At 46.3% G+C, this 23,801-nt stretch overlaps 2 protein-coding genes across 4 annotated transcripts in view; both read right to left on the reverse strand.

Moving 5' to 3' along the window:
- Nucleotides 1-23,801, reverse strand: part of LOC137524864 (UDP-glucuronosyltransferase 1A1-like) — a 227,004-nt gene that overhangs the window by 141,733 nt on the left and 61,470 nt on the right. The window lies entirely within an intron of this gene.
- LOC137525300 (UDP-glucuronosyltransferase 1A1-like) lies at nucleotides 14,566-15,930 on the reverse strand. The gene is made up of 2 exons (XM_068246355.1): nucleotides 15,076-15,930; nucleotides 14,566-14,592 (listed from the first exon to the last, which is right to left on the reverse strand). Exons 1-2 carry the CDS (start codon nucleotides 15,928-15,930, stop codon nucleotides 14,566-14,568), a joined length of 882 nt encoding a protein of 293 aa, XP_068102456.1.

A 23,801-nucleotide genomic window follows, 5' to 3' on the forward strand; every position in this document is an offset into this window, starting at 1 on the left:
TAGTGTTAGGGAGTATTACCCAAGGTCTCCTACTGAATAGGTGCTGGCTTACTGAAAAGAAAAAGCTGAGATCGGAACCCAGGTCTAATGTGTCAGAGGCAGAGCCCTTAACCAGTACAGTACACTATCCAGCCACTACTACTACAAAACTCTGGCTTTACTGTGTAGCCAGTGATGATCTCCCCAGCACAGCAGGAAAGCAAGGGGAGAGGATCTAGATGCTGCACCAGATGAAGCACCACCCTGACAGACAAGCACAGAATGGTATCTGAGAGGTAAGTTACTTTCTCCTCACTGCCCTCCATCATTCTGCCCTCTCTCCCCGACCCTTTATTCCCTTTCCAGCCCCCTCCCTGCAGCTCCTTCAGACTCTCAGTACATCTCTCTTTCCCCCCTTAAACCTTACTAAGCCCCTCTCTCTCCTCAGCACCTTCCATAAGCTCCCCTCTTTCCCCATCCACCACTCAGTAAGTCTCACTCTCCCCCATCCACCCCACCAGCACCTTTACTAAGCACCTTCTCTCCCCAGCACCCTTAGTAAGCCCAGTGCAGTTTCTAGGCTAAAATGCACCCAGGGCGAGGTTGTAAAAATTGCGCCCCCCCCCCCCCCCCCCGAAGCAAGGTATGGGTGCCCGCAGTGTAGGTTAGCCAGGTCTAGTTGCACTCAGTATAGATTCCCCCAGAATAGGCACCCCAGTATAGGTAGCCAGCTATAGGTCCCCCCAGTATAGGTAGCCAGGCATAGGTGAGCCAGTATAGTTGCCTCCGGTATAGGTTAGCCAGGTAGGTGCCTCCAGTATAGGTAGCCAGTATAGTTGCCCACAGTATAGGTTAGATAGGCAGTCGTCCCCGGTATAAGTTAGATAGTTAGGTGCCCCCAGTACAGGTTAGCTAGGTGGGTGCCTCTAATATAGGTAGCCAGAATAATTGTCCCCCGCATAGGTTAGATAGGTAGATGCCCCCAGTAGGTTAGTTAGGTAGGTGCCTCCAATATAGGTAGCCAGTATAGTTGTCACCTGTATAGACTAGCTAGGTAGGTAGGTGCCCCCAATACAGGTTAGATAAGTTAATGCTCCCACTATAGGTTAGATAGGAAGGTGCCCCCCAGTATAGGTTAGGAAGGTGCCCCCCAGTATAGGTTAGATAGGTAGCTGCCCCCCAGTATAGGATAGGTAGGTGCCCCCCAGTATAGGTTAGATTAGGTAGCTGTCCCCTCAGTATAGGTTAGATTAGGTAACTGCCACCCAGTATAGGTTAGATTAGGTAGGTGCCCCCCAGTATAGGTTAGATTAGGTAGGTGCCCCCAGGATAGGTTAGATTAGGTAGGTGCCCCCCAGGATAGGTTAGATAGGTAGCTGCCCCCAGTATAGGTTAGATAGGTAGCTGCTCCCCAGTATAGGTTAGATAGGTAGCTGCCCCCCAGTATAGGTTAGATAGGTAGGTGCCCCCCAGTATAGGTTAGATTAGGTAGCTGCCCCCTCAGTATAGGTTAGATTAGGTAGCTGCCACACAGTATAGGTTAGATTAGGTAGGTGCCCCCCAGTATAGGTTAGATTAGGTAGGTGCCCCCCAGTATAGGTTAGATTAGGTAGCTGTCCCCTCAGTATAGGTTAGATTAGGTAACTGCCACCAAGTATAGGTTAGATTAGGTAGGTGCCCCCCAGTGTAGGTTAGATTAGGTAGGTGCCCCCCAGGATAGGTTACATTAGGTAGGTGCCCCCCAGGATAGGTTAGATAGGTAGCTGCCCCCAGTATAGGTTAGATAGGTAGCTGCTCCCCAGTATAGGTTAGATAGGTAGCTGCCCCCCAGTATAGGTTAGATAGGTAGGTGCCCCCCAGTATAGGTTAGATTAGGTAGCTGCCCCCTCAGTATAGGTTAGATTAGGTAGCTGCCACCCAGTATAGGTTAGATTAGGTAGGTGCCCCCCAGTATAGGTTAGATTAGGTAGGTGCCCCCCAGGATAGGTTAGATAGGTAGGTGCCCCCCAGTATAGGTTAGATTAGGTAGGTGCCCCCCAGTATAGGTTAGATTAGGTAGGTGCCCCCCAGGATAGGTTAGATAGGTAGGTGCCCCCCAGTATAGGTTAGATTAGGTAGCTGCCCCCCAGTATAGGTTACATTAGGTAGGTGCCCCCAAGGATAGGTTAGATTAGGTAGGTGCCCCCCAGGATAGGTTAGATAGGTAGCTACCCCAGTATAGGTTAGGTAGGTGCCCCCCATGATGGAGGGGGGAGCCGCAGCCGCGGGGAGGGCAGCCCGACCTCTCCCTCCCTCTCCCCGGGCCGCCCTCCATGCGATCCCCCCTCGGACGGAGTGCAGAGTAATGCGCAGGGAAGCGCTATAGAAAACTACTCACCTCGCTGGCTCCAAGCGCTGCTCTCTCGCCGCCAGTCTCATCTCTGCCTACACGCTGATACACACACGCTGCTAAACAGGAAGCAGCGTGTGTGTGTATCAGCGTGTAGGCAGAGAGAGGAGACTGGCGGCGAGAGAGCAGCGCTTGGAGCCAGCGAGGTGAGTAGTTTTCTATAGCGCTTCCCTGCGCATTACTCTGCACTCCGTCCGAGGGGGGATCGCATGGAGGGCGGCCCGGGGAGAGGGAGGGAGAGGTCGGGCTGCTCTCCCCGCGGCTGCGGCTCCCCCCTCCATCACAGCGCCCCCCTCCCAGCAGCGCCCCGGGCGGCGGCACGCCCCGCACGGCCGTAGAAACGGCCATGAGTAAGCCCCTCTCTCCCCCAGCACCCTCAGTAAGCTCTTCTCACCCCATTCACCCCTCAGTAATCCCCTTCTCCCCATCTACACCTCCGTAAGCCCTCCTCACCCCATTCACCCCTCAGTAATCGCCCTCTCCCCATCTACCCCTCAGAAAGCCCCTCTCTACCCCCAGCACTCTCAGTAAGCCCCTCCCCATTCACCCTCAGTAAGTCTCTCTCCACCCCAGCACCTTCAGTAAGCCTCTCTACCTCAGCACCCTCAGTAAGCTTCCCACTTCCCCAATACCCTCAGTAATCCCCCCCCCCCTCTCCCCAGCAACCTCAATAAGCCCATCTCTTCCCCCAGCACCCTCAGTAAGCCCATCTCCCCAGCCACATCCTTGTATTCTCAGTAGGCACCTCTCCACCCAACCACCCAGCAGCCTCAGTAAGCCACCCTCCCCTTCCCCCTTCCCCCCAGCGCCCTCAGTAAGTCAGTCTTTCACCTGCCACCTTCAATAAGCCTCTCTCCCCCACAGCACCCTCAGTAAGTCCTTCTCTTCCCCCAGCAGCCTCAGTAAGCTCTCCTCACCCCATTCACCCCTCAGTAATCCCCCTCTCCCCATCTACCTCTCAGTAAGCCCTCCTCACCCCATTCACCCCTCAGTAATCCCCCTCTCCCCATCTACCCCTCAGTAAGCCCTCCTCACCCCAATCACCCCTCAGTAATACCCCTCTACCTATCTACTCCTCAGTAAGCCCCTCTCCCCCTAACCACCCAGCAGCCTCAGTAATAGACTCGCAGCGGTGCACAGAGAAAACGTCGCCGCGTGTGTGAGCTTGGAGTCCCGCAGGGCTGATCACAGCTGATAACAGGTACACTGTGGGAGTCAATGGCTGGAGTAGTGTGCCTAGCTGGGGTCTAGGGCGTAGCAATGGGGATAGCATATATAGCATTGCTATGGGGCCCCTACGTCATGGGGGGCCCGCAGCAGGATGCCCCGCTAGGTGCTGGAGGGGTCGCAGCATGAGGGGAGAGCTTGGTGGCACGTTGGTGGGGAGGGTGAAAAGGGCCCCCCCCCTCCCTCACCTCGGGCTCTCCCCTTTGCGATCTCCCCTCCAGCATTAAACAAAGTTGGTATGCAGGAGGAGGTGGCGGGGCAGCGGCGGCAGATACATACCTTCCGTGCGCTCCAGCACGGATGGTTCTCCCTCTAGTGTTTGACACGACTTCCTGTTTATACCGGAAGTCGCATCAGAGGCTAGAGAGAGGAGCATCCGTGGAGCGCACGGAAGGTATGTATCTGCCGCCGCTGCGCCGCCACCTCCTCCTGCATACAATCTTTGTTTAATGCTGGAGGGGAGAGCGCAGAGGGTAGAGCCCGAGGTGAGAGAGGGGGGCCCTTCCCCCCTCCCCACTGACGTGCCACCAAGCTCTCCCCTCATGCTGCGACCCCTCCAGCCCTCAAAAACGGCCCTGAGCGGGCTCGGGGGGAGGGGCGGCCTAACCTGAGAGTCCCTGTCACTCACTACTTAACTGGGGGGCGCCTGTCACTCACAACCTAACCTGGGGGTCCGTAACACTCTCAACCTAACCTGGGGGTTCCTGTCACTCACGACCTAACCTGGGAGTCCCTGTCACTCACAACCTAACCTGGGAGGTGCCTGTCACTCACTACTTAACTGGGGGGCGCCTGTCACTCACAACCTAACCTGGGGGTCCCTGTCACTCACAACCTAACCTGTAACCTGGGAATTGTAAGAAATGAGCTATACAGAACTCAAAGCTTTTGTTTGTTTGAGCAGCCATTTCCAAGCACACAGGTAAACAATAGCCTGGGTGCTAGAATCTTCTTCCACAAGCAATTGGTAAACAAAAGACTTCACGTCCTGCCAAACTGACCTTAAAGAGGAACTCCAGTGAAAATAATGTAATAAAAAAGTGCTTCATTTGTACAATAATTATGATTTAGTCAGAGTTTGCCCATTGTAAAACCTTTTAAATTCCTGATTTACACTCTGACATGTATTACATGGTGACATTTTTACTGTTGGCAGATGATGTAGCTGCTGCGTGCTTTTTTTGGCAGTTGGAAGCAGCTGTAAACAGCTATTTCCCACAATGCAGCAAGGTTCACAGACAGGAAACTGCCAAGAGTACGTACTCAGAGTTTCTTGTGGGAGGGGTTTCACCTTAATATTTATTTATTTATTTATTTATAAAGCGCCAACATATTACGCAGCGCTGAATATCAGCCATACAGCGCCCCCTGATGGTCTGTTTGTGAAAATGAATAGATTTCTCATGTAAAAAGGGGTATCAGCTACTGATTGGGATAAAGTTCAATTCTTGGTCGGAGTTTCTCTTTAAGGCAGAGATAAAGTTTAAATCTGCTGAAAAGCATTCTCTCAGCCAATGACACAGAGCCTTCTGAAAGGAAAGTGATGTGTGGTGAGGGGGTGGAGTCAAGGAGGATATAGGCTTTGGGATGTGGTGAGAAGGGGCTTTTTGTTCTGGGGTCTGCTGCTGGACTTCTAGCTAGGATCATGGCTGGGTAAGATTGTATGGGTATCTGTAATATGGTATGTACTTTATAAGATCTTGGGAAGCTGCATTCTACCTAGATATTAATGTATTCATTGTGAGGATTGTAATCAATGGTTTATACTTTATACTGGTGAATTGCTCTGTAAATCTTGTTTTCTGTAGCTCATCGATATCTGTACCTGTATCGCGAATATCACATGCACTATAACCGCCATAACAATATCGAACCGTTAGTGAGACGAGTAAAAAGAAAAAAGTTGTGAGCTTGGAGCACGCTGCCTCTCTTTCGAATAGGAAGTGCTAACCTAATAAAGATGTGCATCATGTCAAAGTTAATTTATACATATAGGCACACCCCTATTAAACCGTCTGCCCATGTGCTCTCTGATCTTGACATGCTAATCACTTCATTCATATGGGGCATTTCTACCCTTTCCAGTCTCAACTGCTGGTGGATCAGGACGGTGTTACACTACCTAAATTGAAGTTTTACTACAGGCCTGCTGGTGAATTGGACAATCCCTGTACAATCCTGCCTTAATTATGGAGGCAGCACTTATAGGCTCGCCTTTGCCTCTCTCCAGTCTCTGTTTCATGGGACTTAAAGCCTCAGCCTCAATGAACCTTCTTATGATCACCATTAATCAAGTCTTTGAAGCAGCAGATAAATTCCTATCATTAGAGGGGCAATGGTCTCCCCATACTCCACTGTGGAACAATGTAAAATTCAAAGGATTATTTACACTTCCTGACCCTGGCATTTGGGCGTACAAGGGCATTGGAAAACTCAGGGATGTTACCGAAGGGCAGGAAATTATGCAATTCAAATCCCTAAATGCCCAATACTCTACCTAACTGCGTATTTTCATTATCTCCAGCTCTGCCATACATTCCAGGCACAGTTTGGCACTCATAGTCTTATCATGCAATCCCATCCTATAGTAGAACTACTAAGCCACTTGGGTTGTACAGGAATTATTTCCTTCTTATATGATATACTAATAAATGCTGACAAGAGCAATATTCAAAAACCCTTGCATAGTGCACCAGATTCCCACACGGAACTTATTACGGCTACATCCCTATTTTAGAAAACCATATCTGACCCAATAATATCTAGCTTGCTAAACATTTGGGACATGTGTTAGTACCCAAGTGGTCTGCTATTGCCCCATCGCCCTTTGATAACGATCCTAGGCAACCCTGAATTTCCAGCAGGCTTACACAATGAGAAAGCATTTCATTGGTGGTTCCAAACCAGGCTAACCACTATTTACGTCTTAAAGGATACTAGATGCGAATAAAAGAAGAGAAATGGGTGGAGCAGGCATATTCTATCACCTGTCCTGATGTCCATCGTTCACCCTGTTCTCCTCGCTAGCTCACCATCGTACCTAAAAGGCTCCTCTTCCCCCAGGCTCCTCTTCCAAGTTGCCAGAGTCGGTCTTACAGCACAGGCACTGGCCGGGCTGCGTGCGCCCATGGCCGGGAGCACACTGCGCATGCGTATGATGTCATGCTCATGACGTAGTGTTGTCATATGCATGCGCAGTACACTCCTGTCCACCGGTGCGTGCTATAGGAAGTGCCCAGCCCAGTCAGTGCCTGCACAGTTAGCCCGATTCCAGCGACTTGGAAGAGGAGCCCAGGGGCTTTTAGGTATGATGGGGGCTAGAGAGTAAAAAGTGGGGAGCGGTAGGCATCAGGACAGGTGATAGTATATGCCTGCTCCCCCCATTTCTCTTGATTTAGTCACATCTAGTATCGTTTAAGCACAGATGTAGGAATAAAAACACTTTGCAGTTACAATAACAGGCATCTATATCTAGCCTCCAGATTTCACACTATGTACATCAACTACTATCTTATACAGACTCACCACTAAAATAACTGCTTTTGAGCACTGCTGTGCAAGGGACCCTTTCTCCCCAGAAAAAGATCTCTCTGATTTACTCAGATCTTATGTCACTACACTCTCAGACTTCCCCCAAATATATGAAAAGATGGGAACATGAACTAGGGGAAGTTCTGGAAAGAAAGGATCTACTGCACATATGGCAAGATATTCCTAAAAGCTCAGTGTCCTCTAACTTGGTAGAAGTTAATTATAAGTTACTATTTCGATGGTACCTGGTTCCCACTATGGAAGCAAAATTTAAAGGCCCCCAAGCAGGGAACTCTTTCAGATGCTTCAAACGAGCTGAAACTTACCTCCACATATGGTGGGAAGGTCCCAACACTAAAAAATTATGGATTAGAACCTACCAATGCATATACACAATTTTAGTTTTTTTCAATTCCAAAAGACCCCGCTGAAGAGTGACTTGGTTAACAAATTCAAGGGTTCACCAAAACAGAGTTGATACTTTTAGATTCTTTGCCCAAATTCCAAATTCCAAAATATTTGCACCCCACTCTTAGATAAATATTTTGAGAATTTTGAAGGCACTAGATTAACTTTTACTTGATAATATAATCGTATCTTAAAAAGATCCCTAATGCCACTATTACACCATCATCCAGGTCTCCTATACCTTTCTCTCTCTCTTATTTTATTTTCCTCCTAATTCTACTTTCTGCAGTTTGCCAATGCACATCTGAATGATCCAGAGGAGACCTGGGTGAAATTTTTGTGATCAGAGGAGGCCAAAATTGAGCTATTTGGCATCAACTTAACTTGCCTGTTTGGAGGAGGAGGTATGCTGCTTTAGACTCCAAGAAAACCATCCCCGTTTTCAAACATGAAGAAGGTGTACATATTATGCTTTGGGAGTGTTTTACTGCTGAGGGGACAGGACACCTTCAGTGCATGGAAGGGACAATGGCTGGGGCCATGATCCATCAAATCTTGGGTGAGCACCTCCTTCCCTCAGCCGGAGCATTGGAAATGGGTCATGGATGGGTATTCCAACATGACAAGGCATCAAAGGAGTGGCCTGAGAAGAAGCACATGAAGGTCCTGGAGTGACCTGGTTAATCTCCATACTTTAATAGAAAATCTGTGGAGGGAGGTAATAGTTCGAGTTGCCAAACATCAGCCTTGAAACCTTACTGACTTGGAGAGGAGCTGTAAAGGTGGAGTGTGCCAAAATTCCTCCTGAGATGTATGCAATCCTGGTGGCCAACTACAAGAAACATCTGATCTCTGTGATTGCCACCAAGGGTTTTGCCACCAAGTACCCAAGTACTAAGTCATTTTTGATAAGGAATCAAACACTTACGTTAGTCTCTATTCCATATACAATCTTTATACAGAGTAATTGCACAATAAAACTGGAAACTTACATCCATGTCGATTTTAGAATGAATACAAATAAAAATTGAAGTTTTTACTCTTTGATTAACGTGATTCTCCATATATTCAATATACTACTTCCCCATTAAACTCTCGCAGACCATACCATATGTAATTATAAATAAAACCTTGTCATTCATTTGAGAAAGTTAAAATGTAACCACTTCACCGCTAAGGGGTTTTACCCCTTGAACACCAGAGCAATTTTCACCTTTCAACGCTCCATCCATTCATTCGTCTATAACTTTATTATTACTTATCACAATGAAATGAACTATATCTTGTTTTTTTCGCCACCAATTAGGCTTTCTTTAGGTGGGACATTATGCCAAGAATTATTTTATTCTAAATGTGTTTTAATGGGAAAATAGGAAAAAATGTGTGAAAAAAATATTATTTTTCAGTTTTCGACCATTATAGTTTTTACATAATGCATGCTACTGTAATTAAAACCCATGAAATGTATTTGCCCATTTGTCCCGGTTATAAAACCGTTTAAATTATGTCCCTATCACAATGTTTGGCGCCAATATTTTATTTGGAAATAAAGGTGCATTTTTTTTAGTTTTGCGTCCATCCCTAATTACAAGCCCATAGTTTATAAAGTAACAGTGTTATACCCTCTTGACATAAATATTTAAAAAGTTCAGTCCCTAAGGTAACTATTTATGTTTTTTTTAATTGTATTTTTGTTTTGTTTTTTTAAATTACAAAAAAATAAAAATTGGGGAGTGTGGGAGGTAATGAGTTAATTTATTGTGTAATCCAGTGTATTTGTATGTGTAAAATGCTTTTAGGGTGTAGTTTACTATTTGGCCACAGTGAGTCTGTTTACATGCGACCCGTAAGCGTCCGGAAGGACGCTTACAGGAAGCAGTAGGAGGCTGGGAGAATCACAATGATCGCGCTGTTTCTAATAGAAGCAGCGGATCATTGCGGGGGCTTAGGTCAACGAACGGGAATGGATTTACCCATTCATTGATCTCCGGGCGAGCGGGTGGAGGCGTGCAAGAGCGGCGGGTGCGCGCGCACGAGCGGCGGGAGCGCGGACAGCGGCGGTAGCGCGGAAGGTACGGATTTCTCCGTCCCTGGGGGTGAAAGGATGGAAAAAGGGACGGAGAAATTCGTACCGCCGGGGGTAAAGTGGTTAAACTTAATTTTTAACCTTTAGATAAAAAATAAGGCTATGGGATTCCAGAAGGTCCTATTGAGGATTAGGACTACAGATTCAGTTACTTAACTTATCAATTTATTGTTACTTAAAGTGGATCTGAGATGAACTTTTATTCATTGCATAATCGAGTTCCTTACATATAGTTTATAGGGCATTCCTAAAGCCAAATACTTTTTTTTTGTTTCAATACTCTAATTCCCTATAAACTAAACAAGCCTCGCCCACAACTGCTCCAAAACGCCAAGGCACTCAGACCCTTGTTACAAGGGCTTATGGGAGCTCAGTCTGGGCAGGAGGAGGAGGCGGAAGTTACTAGCCAGAGATTTCAGAGGGGAGGGAGGAGTTCATTTTTCACAGGCTGAGGAGTGGAGATGCAGTTGCAGATTACCTGTGTAACTATGGGCGTCGGCAGAAAATTTTGCAGGGGGGGGGCAAAAAGGAGGAGTGAAGTGGTGCGGCGCCGCACAAAGAATTGGGGAGTATGCTGTGCGGCGCGCATAGCGCCGAAAAATGGGTGTGGTCATGGGTCAGAATGTGGGTGTGGTTACGGGTGGAGCCAAATTTACATGAACTTAGCAGTGGTGTTACATTAGACTAGGACAGTGGTGGCGAACCTTTTGGAGGCCGAGTGCCCAAACTGCAACCAAAAAGTCACTTATTTATCACAAAGTGCCAACACGGCAATTTAAACTAAATACAAACATTTTAACTCATACATGAACATTATGGAAAATCCAAGTTGAAAATAAACTGTGAAGATAAACAATTTCATCCATTCTACTCCTGAAAAATGTATTCATCTTTTTAGAACCTCCCAGTTTTAATTTTCTGTTTTAAAAAGCTAAAAAGGTAGGTTTAATGCTATTGTCTCATATGATGATGATTCAGCTTTTCCCATAGTCTCGCAGTTAGCAATCATTTGACCCCCAACAAGACAAATTCAGCAATCATGAGGCCCCTATCAAGACAAATTCAGCAAAAATGAGGCCCCCAACATGACAAATTCAGCAATCGTGGGGCCCCCAACAAGACAAATTCAGCAATCATGAGGCCCCCAACAAGACAAATTCAGCAATCATGAGGCCCCCAACAAATCATGAGGCCCCCAACAAGACAAATTCAGCAATCATGTGACCCCCAACAAGACAAATTCAGCAATCATGAGGCCCCCATCAAGACAAATTCAGCAAAAATGAGGCCCCCAACATGACAAATTCAGCAATCGTGAGGCCTCCAACAAGACAAATTCAGCAATCCTGAGGCCCCCAACAAGACAAATTCAGCAATCACGAGGCCCCCAACTCATGGTGATGCTGGGATGGCCTGGCTGGCAGTGATGCTGGGCTGGCCTGACTGGCGGTGATGCTGGGCTGGCTAGCCTGGATAGTTTAGGTAGTGACAGGTGCCCCCTAGTTTAGGTAGCGCCAGGAGCCCGCCAGACAGTTTAAGTAGTGACAGGGCCCACCAGTTCAGGTAGTGACAGGTGCCCCCCCCCCCCCCCGTTCAGGTAGTTACAGGAGCCCACCAGTTCAGGTAGTGACAGGGACCCCCAGTTCAGGTAGTGACAGGAGCCCCCTCCCCAGTTCAGGTAGTGACAGGGACCCCCCCAGTTCAGGTAGTGACAGGGGCCCCCAGTTCAGGTAGTGACAGGGACCCCCCAGTTTAGGTTAGTGACAGGGCCCCCCCCCAGTTCAGGTAGTTACAGGAGCCCACCAGTTCAGGTAGTGACAGGGACCCCCCAGTTCAGGTAGTGACAGGAGCCCCCTCCCCAGTTCAGGCAGTGACAGGGACCCCCCCAGTTCAGGTAGTGACAGGGACCCCCAGTTCAGGTAGTCACAGGGACCCCCAGTTCAGGTAGTGACAGGGACCCCCCAGTTTAGGGAGTGACAGGGACCCCCCCCAGTTCAGGTAGTGACAGGGACCCCCCCCCCCCCCAGTTTAGGTAGTGACAGGAGCCCCCCCCCAGTTTAGGTAGTAACAGGAGCCCCCCCAGTTTAGGTAGTGACAGGAGCCTCCCCCAGTTTAGGTAAGGACAGGAGCCCCCCCACCCAGTTTAGGTAGTGACAGGGACCCTCCCAAGTTGTGACAGTGGCGGGGAAGGGGGGACATCCCCCCCTTCCCTCACCTTGGGGCTCACCCTTCCTCGGCGATCCCCCCTTCCATAATTATGTGGCTGGCAGCGGGCGACACACTTCCTCTATTCCCTGCATGAGAGGGAGATCTGTGTGTCACTGGTCTGACGTCATTGCCTAGACCAGATGCGCACAGATCTTCCTCGTGTGCAGGAAGTAGAAGAAGTGTTCCGCTGCTGCCCGGTCCACCGCTCATTTATGGAGGGGGGAGCAAGTAAGAGGGAGCCCGAAGGTGAGGGAAGGGGGGGAGATGTCTCCCCTTCTCCGCTGCTGCACAGAATTGCCCCCCCCCTTCACTGCGCTGAGTCGGGTGGGGGGATTACCGAGGGGCGCCAGTGCCGCCACTGATTCGGCCGGGGGGGGGGCAGTGGGCGCCCAGGGGGAGGCAGCTGCCCCAATTTGCCATACGTGCGGACGCCCATGTGTGTTACAAACAGAACATGGCCGCTCTCATTGTATCACAGGAGTAAATCATCATTAACTGTTGAAGCTGTGTGCAGCCAGATTTGCTGTGTAAACTATCTGAACTTTAGATAAGATATATAGACAAGTTACTTGTTATAATTAGTTTTTCATCTCGGATCCGCTTTAAAGGAAACCAGAGACGGTGATACCTAAAGGTTTGATACTTACCCAGGGCTTACTCCAGCCCCATAAACACGTCTGAGTGCCTCACCGTCCTCCCGCGGTCTGCCATTCAGGCACAATCGGTCCCAGTAACTGTCTCAGTTGCGTCAGTCAGGGTCTTCTGCGCATGTGCGGACCACCCTGCGAGGGTTAGACTAGGTGACAAAGAAGCGCAGCAATGTCTTTTTGCTGATGATATTGTAATGTTTCTCACAGACCCCTTGAAACAAGTCCCAGAGATTTCTGACATAATACATAAAGTAGGTTACTGGTCAGGCTCTTTAGGGTCAATAAAAGCAAAAGTATTCTCATGCCATTGTCCAAACTAGCTGATACTAGAAGTTGGGGCTCCCTAGACAATTTCATTAACAATTTACACATCAAATACCTAGGTCTAGAATTTACCAGATATCCCACCTTAATTTATCAATAAAATATCACCCCACTTATGAAGGATGTGATAGCTCAGCTAAACAGATGGAGACAGCTTCCACTGGGCTTGGCGGGCAGAGCAGCTCTGATAAAGATATATTCGAAGGGCAGACTGTTATATCGATTACAGACACTTCCAGTGCTTTTCAAGCATAAGGATGTACAGGCAGGGCCGGCCCTAGACTTTTTGCCGCCTGAGGCAAATTTTGAAAAAATTGCTTTTTTGGCAGTTGGAAACAGCTGTACACAGCTATTTCCCACAATGCAACAAGGTTCACAGACAGGAAACTGCCATGAGTACCACGGTCCTCAGAGTCTTTCGTGGGAGGGCTTTGACCACAATATCAGTCATACAGCGCCCCCTGATGGTCTGTTTTAAAAAGGAGTAGATTTCTCATGTAAAAGGGGCTATCAGCTACTGATTGGGATAAAGTTCAATTCTTGGTCGGAGTTTCTCTTTAAGTTACGTTAATTATGTTAATTAAAATAGATAGGTAATACTGTATAATCTCTTAACCACCCTGTTTTAAAAGAACAGGCAAATATTTGTGATTTCATGGGGGCAGGCAGCTTTATGGTTGAAAGGAGGTGAAAGGGAGCATGAGACACAGTTCCAACTGTCCTGTGTCCTGATCCCCCCTCCCAGCTGCGCACGCTAGGCAACGAGAACAACAACATCAGAAATCATATCATGCTTTGCACAGCATCAGGAGAAAATTGCCCAGGCAGATTTCTTTGATAGGGATGGAGCTTAGCTTCTGTGAAGCTAAAAATGAGACTTGGGTGAGAGAAACAAACTTCTGATGCTGTGAAACTGTTAAAGAAACACCAAGCCTTTTCAGTGCTGCTGAGTAGATTTTTAGTCTGGAGATACACTTTAACTGTCTTACCATGTCTTGTATCAAAATACAACGTAATATGGGGCAACTCGAATTATTCCCCAAGTACACAACAGTCTCCTTCTTCCAAATGGGACTATAAGGAGCTCACACATTTGGAGTGCATGTTTCTATTAGTGCATGGATGTCATTCACAGAACTGAGAAATAAGTTTGAGATTTCGAAGGGAGTTTTTTTAGATTTTCTGCATGTACGAAATGTTAAAAATATAACCACACCTAATTCCTTTGATCACCGAGATCCCTATCAGAACTATACAGGGGACTTAAACTGATTGCAACACAACAAAAAAATGCAAAGGATATGTTATGCAAACCCTGGAGAAAAGATCAATTTGGGGACAATCTGGTGGATAAGCTTCTGTTGGGACATGAACGCTTCAAGTCATTGATTACGTCTGAGGTTTGGAGAACGTCTAACTTACTATTACTACACAAAGCTAAATACACTTATGACAAAATATCGACAGACCCACACTACAAGGAGCCAGAGGCGGACTTACTGCATTGCTTGCAGTGTTGCCCTTTCATAGATCATTTCTGGGACAACGTTTGTTGCTATGCCAATCTAGTATGTAGCAAGGAAATAACTAAGCAGAGAGGCTTATGTATCTTCAATTACTTTGAAGCCACAGAGAGTGACTCTAAACTTCAACCCTCAGATCTGTACCACATTATACTCATTGTGGCTAAAAGGGCAATATTTCAGAATTGGATTAGTCCTCATCCTCCTACAATTGGTAATGTCAAAGATGAGATCCTCAAATTATTCCTGGTTGAAAAACTGCATACACTACAAGACAAGGAAAAGAGGTCAAACAAGTTTTTCAAGGTCTGGAGAAACTTTATTCAGCACAGTCTCCGCTGTCAAAATATAGATGACCTGATGGAAAACTTTAAATACTCCACATGGTATTGGCACACTGGGAAAAGCGCAAATCTCAGGTTCCTTGAATACTTAGCAGAATTCATTCTCAATGGGCAAAAGGGGTTGAGGCTTCTATGATCGTTTGGAGACTTTACCTCAGGCAATAGCTAGTAACAAGTAAAAACAATGCGGAGAGACCCGGGGGGAAAGAAGGGGTGATTGGATGGTTGGGGTGTAGGGGTTTTTGTAATACTTTTTCCAGTATCTTGTTTGAATACTTTCCTGTATTATTTTGCTATGTAAATGTTTAACTAATTCATAGTTGTGGCACTGAGAAGCTTGACACACACTACACTATGTAAGGTTGTAAAACTTTGAAAACTTGAATGAACCACAAAAATTGCTTACCTGATTTAGAGGTTTCCTTTGAACACAGTTAATTCCCCCGATGAAGACCATATTGGGCATCACTGGTTTGGGATAATCATGTATAAAGTCAGAACTTATGAGCCAAATGGCTGCATGACTTAACAATTCCTGTATATTGACCTCTCTCTGAAGAAACTCAGAGGCCATTTGCTGGTAGGTTGCATAGAGTATATTACAGAAAAAGCCTGCACCTATTTCAGCAGCAAAATTCTGTAATCTTTGAAGGAAAGTCATGTGATCAGACAAGACTGACAACCCTCTCGGTACGTAAGACAGTGGCGTAGGACACTGAGTTGCTTTAGCTTCTATGTTGCAAGGTAATCCATGCAAAATATACACAGAAGGTACTGATAGGTGCTCTGCAAGGATCGGACCACATGGAAACATAGGATTTATGAAAACAACATCAAAAGTCGTCTCTTCCAGGGACTCTATTAGCTCTCTGTTTTTCAAAAGCTGAACACAGGTGTCAAGCATCAAGGCTGCTCCTTCTTTCATCTTCTGTTGCGTTTTCTGAATCTTCTGCAGGATAGGTCTTTTTGTTAGAATTTCAGCAGAGAAGCTAGAAGAATGATCTTTTAGTTTTTCACGGGAATGGGACACTGGGTAGAACTTCACCTCAAAGCCTTGAGAGACTTGAATATGGAGGCTAATATCTGGTGCCAGTACAACGATCTGATGTCCTTTTTGCCTTAATAAGTCGACTACTGGACGCATGCTAAGCCAATGACTGCCATCTAAGGCAACCACCAGCACCTTACCAGCATCAGCAAATGTTAGGAGACCAAAGGAAAATAATATAGTAACAGCAGCAACATGTACATAGTGGCTCATTTTAGCAATGGTTTCTGATAAAGTGTCTGTGTGCTGCTTTTATACATATTTCAATTAATATTTAACAGTCTTCACTACGTCGTTGTTTGATAAACTTGGACACTGAACTTAGATAAGTATTTCTATAGGTAAAAATAGAGTAACTGTATGCATACATTGCCACACCCTCTCATACACTCCCTGTAGTACAAGCAATTGTATCACAAATGCCTTTTAACAGAACTATAAGGGGTTGTCTTACAAGTAAGCCCAACTCAGTCACTAATTTTACACTGCAAAAGAGTTATAATACTGAAAGTAAAGATATATACATTTGAATGAATGCAGAGGGAAGGGTGTATATTTGCAGTCATGGGTTGTTGGGGATCTATATTTGCTTACATCAGTGGTCATCATTTGGGCAATGCTTTGGACCAATTTTGTGGAAATGAATTGAAAAAGAAGATCGAGTGGTTTAAATATTGTAAACAATTTAAGGACAAAAATCACAAGAACCACTTCCCCTCCCCGGCACGAGTATCTACATCCCTGCTTTACTTTGCAGGGACGTAGATACTCCTCCCTTGCCGCCGTACTCCTGCTCGATCCCGCTCTCACTCCTACGCTTGTTTTCACCACCGATCGGTAGCGGGGGTATGAATGAATGGGAGCACAGTTCCCATTCATTAATCCAAGTCCTTGTGTGAATGAGCATCCGCGACCAATGAGATGCTACGTTATTAACAAAAAACAAAAGCAACATAGCCACGCATTGCTTCCTGATTAGTGTACTAATAGTACGCAACAGAAAGGAATGTACAAGGACATCTTGTGGCCAAATAGTAAAATTATACCTACATACAAATTTTTTTTTTTATATAAAAAGTTCCATATTTTTATTTAAAAAAAAAAAAAATTCCACAAAGCTGGCACCACCGAATGAAGTAAAAAGCTCTTTATTCAAATGTCATTAAAATGACATTCAATCAGTAATCAAAAATGTAGCAATGGCGACAGCCCGCTGTTTCGGACTTGACGTCCTTTGTCAAGCCATACTGCTATCACTAACCATAAAACACACCTCCTTTAAATAGTGGTCAGTTACACCATCAACCAATGAGTTTGAAATCTTAACAATCAATGGAAACGCCTGACAGGGGGTGAGGACCTGATGGGGAACTGCTCTAGATCATGTGATCCATGGTAGACCAATAGGAACGCAGGTCGCGTGAACGGAATACGCATGCCGACAAAAATACGCATAAATGATGTCAACGCGAATTTGTACGCATGTGTCACCAGATGCGTAAATTTACCAATAAAATATCATAGGTGTCAGCATGGGTATGTTGGGATGACGACTAAACCTCTTAAAGTTAGGATGTCGGGTCACAAGACTGCCATCCGTAACAAGGATTCTACCCAGACAGTATCCAGTCATTTTAAAGAAGCACGACATAACATTTCACAAATGAGAGTCCAAGTAATTGATGGTGCCAGTAATTCGGTGGTGCCAGCTTTGTGGAATTTTTGTTACTGGGTAACTAGGTACTGTGGCCATGAGCTAAGGCACACAGAGGTCTTCTTGCATGGGTGCTTCTCCATTTTTGTGAATTGTGCATATTTTTATTTAAAATTAAATCGTTCCCTCCCACAATCTCCCATAGTACCCAGTTGTTGGAGGTTTTTTTTGTATTAATAAAAAAAAAATTAACATAAAAAAAATGTCAACATGTGTAGTGGTCTGTAATGCTCCTCTTTAGATAGGATGAGAAATGCCACTACTACTGCAAAGCTGTGACTTTACTGTGTAGCCAATGATTATCTCCCCAGCACAGTAGGAACTGGGTCTGAGAGGTAAGTTACTTTCTTCACACTGCCCTCCATCATTCTGCCCTCTCTCCCCGACCCTCTATTCCCTTTCCAGCCCCCTTCCTGCAGCTCCTCCAGACTCTCAGTATGCCTCTCTTTCCCCCCAGGACCCCCATTATGCCCTTCTCCCCCCCCCCCCCCCCAGCATGCTCAGTAAGCTCCTCTCTTCCCCATCCACCCCTCAGTAAGCTTTACTCTACCCCCATCCACCCCAACCCCCCCTTCTAATAACCTTCTCTCCCCAGTACCCTTAGTAAGCCCTTCTCTCCCCCAGCATCCTCAGCAAGCTCTCCTCCCACTCATTCACCCCTTAGTAAGCCACCTCTCCCCCATCTACCCCTCAGAAAGTCCCTCTCTACCCCAGCACTCTCAGTAAGCTCCTCCCCATGCACCCTCAGTAAGTTTCTCTCTCCCTCAGCACATTCAGTAAGCCTCTCTACCTCAACATCCTTAGTAAGCTTCCCTCTCCCCCAATACCCTCAGGAATCCCCTCTCTTTCCCAGCACCCTCAATAAGCCCCACTCCCCATCCACCTCCCTGCATTCTCAGTAAGCCCCTCTCTCCCCCCAACCACCCCCAGTAAGCCACTCTGCCCCCAGCGCCCTCAGTAAGTCACTCTTTCCCTCGGCACCTTCAGTAAGCCTCTCTCACCCCCAGCACCCTCAGTAAGCCCTTTTTTCCCCCAGCACCCTCAGTAAGCCCTTCTCTTCCACCCAGCACCATCGGCAAGCCCCTCTCTCCCCCCAACAACCTTGTCTCTTCCCAGCACCCTTAGTAAGCCCCTCTTTCCCCACTGCACCATCAGCAAGCCCCTCTCTCCCCCAGCAACCTCAGTAAGCCCCCAGACCATCATTAAGTCCCTCTCCCTCATCCAGCCCCCAGAATCTTGAATAGCTTAACTCTCCCCGCTCCAGACTCTCAATAAGCCAACTCCCCCAGTACCTTCAGTAAGCCCCTTTCTCTCCCCAATCCACCACTCATCATTTTTATGTATTATTTATTGTATTTATAAAAGGCCAACATATTACGCAGCGATGGACATTAGTTAGGTTACAGACAATATTTAGAGGTGACATACAGCAACAAGACAATTAGAGATGCTCAACTTCGAATTCGGATGAAATCCGAATAGGTGTTATTCGGATTTCATCCAGTTAATTCAAATCACCTGTGCTGGGTGGGTGGTTAATCTTACCCATCAGTCGTCTTCTTAGGTCCATCCCTCGGCGCCTCCCACGATGCGTTCCAAGCGGCGGTCATGTGATTACAAACCCTTCCTCCTTCCGGGTTGAAGGAGGAAGTGTTTGTAGTCACGTGACGCACGTGGACTGCATCGTGGGAGGCGCCGAGGGACGGGCGGACCTAAGATGACAACTGATGGGTAAGATTAACCACCCACCCCGCACAGGTGATTTTAACCATCTCTAAAGACAATACAGGAAAACATGCAAACCAGATCAAGCAGCACAGTATGAATACAAGGTAATGCTTAGTCAGTTACTAATGAGAGGGGGTAGGCCAGAGTGAAAAGGTGCATTTTGAGGGCTTTCTTGAAGATGTTGAAGGAGGGGGCAACCCTAATGGGGGGAAGTAGGGAGTTCCTTCGTATTGGAGCAGCTCTTGAGAAGTCCTGGAGGCGTGCATGGGACTGTATAATGCGGGGGGGGGGCGGTCAGGTGCCGTTCATTGGAGGAGTGGAGTGAGTGGCTAAGTGAAGATGAGTATTCAAGCAGACAGCAGCATGGGTAAATTAACCCTCCCTCACCTGCCCCCTCAGGTGCTGTAATTATCTTATCGCTTCCGAGTAGTTACGAGTAGGTAGCTACTCAGAAGCCCACCACTGCTGCCATGCATAGGAAGTACACAGCAATTTCACTGTTAAGCTTGGTGCACACCTTCAGTTTTGACAGGCCAGTGATTGGCCAATTTTACCACCTCCATTTAGCATAAAGGCCCTTTTTCACTAGCCGCAATCTGCTTAAAAAAGCGGAAATTGCGATGCGCTTTTCCATTAGTGCGTTTTGATTTATCACAGATCGCAATCATCGGGCTATTTAGTGAATATGCCCGTGCTCCTTTTTCACTGGTTTGTCAGTGTTATGTAATGACCTCGTGTGAGGGTCTTAATGGGGAGGGGGGGCAAAGTCTAATTTTGATCAGGGCATTGGAAAAGTCACTGCAGATACCGTACTCTGTTACTTTATCTCTGTACTGGGAAATGCAGTCAGAATCCAAGACCACATAGTAGCCATGTGAATTGCATCAGTCAATCACATACACAGGTCAATCAATATATCTAACCAGATCAATATAATTGACCATGTCCAAAATAAAGATCTCATCTTCAAAGCTTTTTGATCTTTGAAAGCTCTTTCGGAATAATAGTTTTCTACAATAATCGTAAACTTAAACAATATTATGCTCATAGTCTATCTATTTAATAGAATTCCAGTCAGTTCAACACATGCAATAATGTTTCCACAGTTCTACATACATACTGAACAAGGGTATAGCCAGTATTCATGTCTGGTCACTAGGGAAAACAGTGGCTGGGGAGTGTACTAATTAAAGTGGACCCAAATTAAAAATACAAGATTTCAGAAATAAAATCTATTTTCTAAATTATAATAATAAATAGCAGCCTTTTTTCAGCTGCATGATGACAAATATAAAATATTTTACATTTATTGGAGGAATCCCTCCCTTCCTTTCAAATTGCTGGGATTTTTCCGGCAAACTGGTGGAGTAGATGGTGTCCGGCAATGGAGGAATTGCTAATGGCTGCCCCCAGTATAACCCTAGCTATGAAAAGAGAAGGGTGAAAAGCATGCACTGAAATGATCATAGGTTTGAAGGAATGTTTATTTATCTTTGTATGTGTCAAAGTGGTGCAACTAAATATTTTTAATTAAAAAAATGTTTGGTTTGGGTCCGCTTTAAAGGACCACTATTGCGAAAATTGTAAAATTTAAAAGACTTGTAAACACATACAAATAAGAAGTACATTTCTTTCAGAGTAAAATGAGCCATAAATTACTTTTTTCCTATATTGTTGTCACTTACAGTAGGTAGTAGAAATCTGACATTACCGACAGGTTTTGGACTAGCCCATCCCTGCATAGGGGATTCTCAGGGTTTTCTTTATTTTCAAAAGCACCTAGTGAAAAGCAGTTGCTCCGGCCAACTGCCAAATAAGTGTGCAGCGAGCAGGGAGGCTGACCAGCATCTTTTTATAAAAGCCATGCTGAGAATCCCCTATGAAGAGATGGACTTGCCCAAAACCTGTCGGTAATGTCAGATTTCTACTACCTACTATAAGTGACAGCAACATAGGAGAAATGAAATATAGGACTCATTTTAATCTTAAAGAAACATACTTCTTATTTGTATGTGTTTACATATATTTTAAAGTTTACAATTTTTCGCGATAGTGGTCCTTTAAGGGGTCTGCCTTTGACATGAGAGACCAGGGTATGAATCCTGGCTAGGGTCAGTACCTATTCAGTAAGAAGTTCTTGGGCAAGACTGCAGGGTGGCCCCTTGAGCGCGCCCTTAGGGGCTGCAGCTCTTGAGAACTTTCAGTAAAACAGCTGAAAAGCACTATACAAATGTTAGAAATATTATCTTAGACAGAGAAAAACATGCACTGGGATTGGACTCGAGCTTCAATATATGAGTGAAGCAAACATCTATTCATGGTTGAAGATTAGGGACATGGCAAAATATACTGTATTGTTCTTCCATAAGACAGACAGGGGAACAGGTGTGTTAAATTTGGTGTTATCACTCTCTCACACTCTCTCATACTAGTTACTGGAAGTTCAACATGCCCCACAGGTCCCTCTGTGTCTGCCTCTGTCCCTCCGTGTCCCCAGATGACACCTGGCAGGCTGGCTGTGGCTTGAGGAAGATTCCATCCGTGTCCCCGGGTGGCATCGGGCAGCCTGCTGTGGCTTGAGGAAGATTCCATCCGTGTCCCCGGGTGGCATCGGGCAGGCTGGCTGTGGCTTGAGGAAGATTCCGTCCCTGTCCTCAGGTGGCATCGGGCAGGCTGGCTGTGGCTTGAGGAAGATTCTGACTGTGTCCTCAGGTGGCATCGGGCAGGCTGGCTATGGCTTGAGGAAGATTCCGTCCGTGTCCCCGGGTGGCATCGGGCAGGCTGTCTGTGGCTTGAGAAAGATTCCATCCATGCCCCCGGGTGGCATCGGGCAGGCTGGCTGTGGCTTGAGGAAGATTCCGACCATGTCCTCAGGAGGCAGGCTGGCTGTAGGCTTGTGGAAGATTCCCTCTGTGTTCCCGGGCTTCAGCAAGGCTGGCTGTGGCTTGCGGAAGATAGAGAGCCGGAGCAGAGAGGCTCCTGATAGGGCTGTTGCTAAGTGGTGTGCAGCCCTGTCAATCAAGGCTGCTCCCTTTCTTACTTGCACCAACAGTTTTTCGGGTGGGACCACAGTGCCGTCATTGGGCCAATCACTAAACTTGCTGAAGCAAGGGGATGGAAGGGGACACTGAGGGATGGAGGCAGGCATGGAGGTGGACACAGAGGGACCTAAGATGACACAAAGGGATAGAAGGGCAGAGGGATGGAAGGGGACAAAGGGAGGCGCATATCTGGATCGTGGTATGCACATCCGCATAAATTTGTTGTATTTGGACCATAAGACGCACTGACTTTTTCACCCCATTTTTGGGGGAGGAAAAGTGTGTCTTTTGGTCCAAAAATACGGTATGCACAATTCTGTTTTGGAACAATTTTGTAGAAATTAATTGAGAAAGAAGATAGTGTAATTTAAACACTGTAAATAACTTAAAGGGAACCTGTACTGAGTTAAACTATTAAAAATAAGCACATGATGTAGCTGCAAATTAATATTACATACTTACCTCACCATCAGTTCCTCTCAGAAGCTCACCATTTTCTTCTTACAGTGATCCCTTCCAGTTCTGACAATATTTTGTCAGAACTGAAATATATCAGTTGCTGTCAGTTATATATCAGTAGCTGTCAGTTACAACTAAATGTGCAAACTAATGTTCATGTTTCCCTATGGCTCAAGTGGGCGATATTACAGTTTAACAGTGTGCGGACCAGGAAGCTGTTATAGGGTAATGGCCATTTTCAAAATGGAGGACAGAGAATTCCATTGATATTTGTGGACAAACAGGACGCATGAGAGGAGAAAGAGATTGATGAGTAGACTACACAGGAGGTAAGTATGACGTGTTTATGTTTATTTTGACTTTTAATTTTCAGTTCAGGTTCTCTTTAAGGATACAAATCAAAAGATTGAAGAGCACATATTTGACAGAAAGGAAAAGTCACTGCAGATACCCCTTTGGTAGTTTCCCTGTTCTGTACTAGTATGTTGTCAGAATCCAAGACCACATATTGAGTCAATACTGCATCATAGCAGAGCCGGCACTGGGTCTCCCTCCAAGCTGTCTCCCCCAAAGGTAATAGCACTCCCCCAGGGCACTTGCAGAGTATCACTGGCCACGGAGTGCATGCTTCTATCTGGCCATTGCACTCCTTCCTGTCTGTGTTCTTGTGGCTTCATCCTCGGTTGCACAAATTCCCAGTATGAAATGTGCATACTCATGTACATGCCACTGGGTCACTAAGAACAGGTGCCAGCGAGGATGAAGACAGAAGAACACAAACAGGAAGGACCACGCCGGCTGGTCAGGTGAGTGTGCTGTGCGCTAGTAATCTGCAGAGGCCCCAGGGGACCATTATTAGCTTAGCAAATTTACTCTGTTATGGCTCAGTGGCAGGTCTCAATGAACTGCCAGTTTGTGCCTGCTGGTCTCATGAAGACTGACACTACTGTAGCCATGGAGATGGAATGCTGGACACACAGCTGAAGAGAGATCCCATCACTGGCATGCTGAGAGGTGAGGAACCTCTCAACTATGCTCTGCTCACAACCAGACAGCGGCTACCACGGAAAAAATATTGTGAAGATTCTCAGGGTAAAGACCAGCCCTTTTCCAGTACATATAAAGGTTTGGATGGTTCCACA

This window comes from Hyperolius riggenbachi, chromosome 7 (assembly GCF_040937935.1).
Source record: "Hyperolius riggenbachi isolate aHypRig1 chromosome 7, aHypRig1.pri, whole genome shotgun sequence".
NCBI classification, from domain to species: Eukaryota; Metazoa; Chordata; class Amphibia; order Anura; family Hyperoliidae; genus Hyperolius; species Hyperolius riggenbachi.

Coding starts and splice junctions, on each gene's coding strand:
- LOC137525300 (XM_068246355.1), bottom strand. CDS start 15,930: ATGAGCCACTATGTACATGTTGCTGCTGTTACTATATTATTTTCCTTT. Junction 14,593..15,075: donor AAAGGAAACCTCTAAATCAG/GTAAGCAATTTT, acceptor CTTGTCTTGTAG/TGTATGCAGTTTTTCAACCA.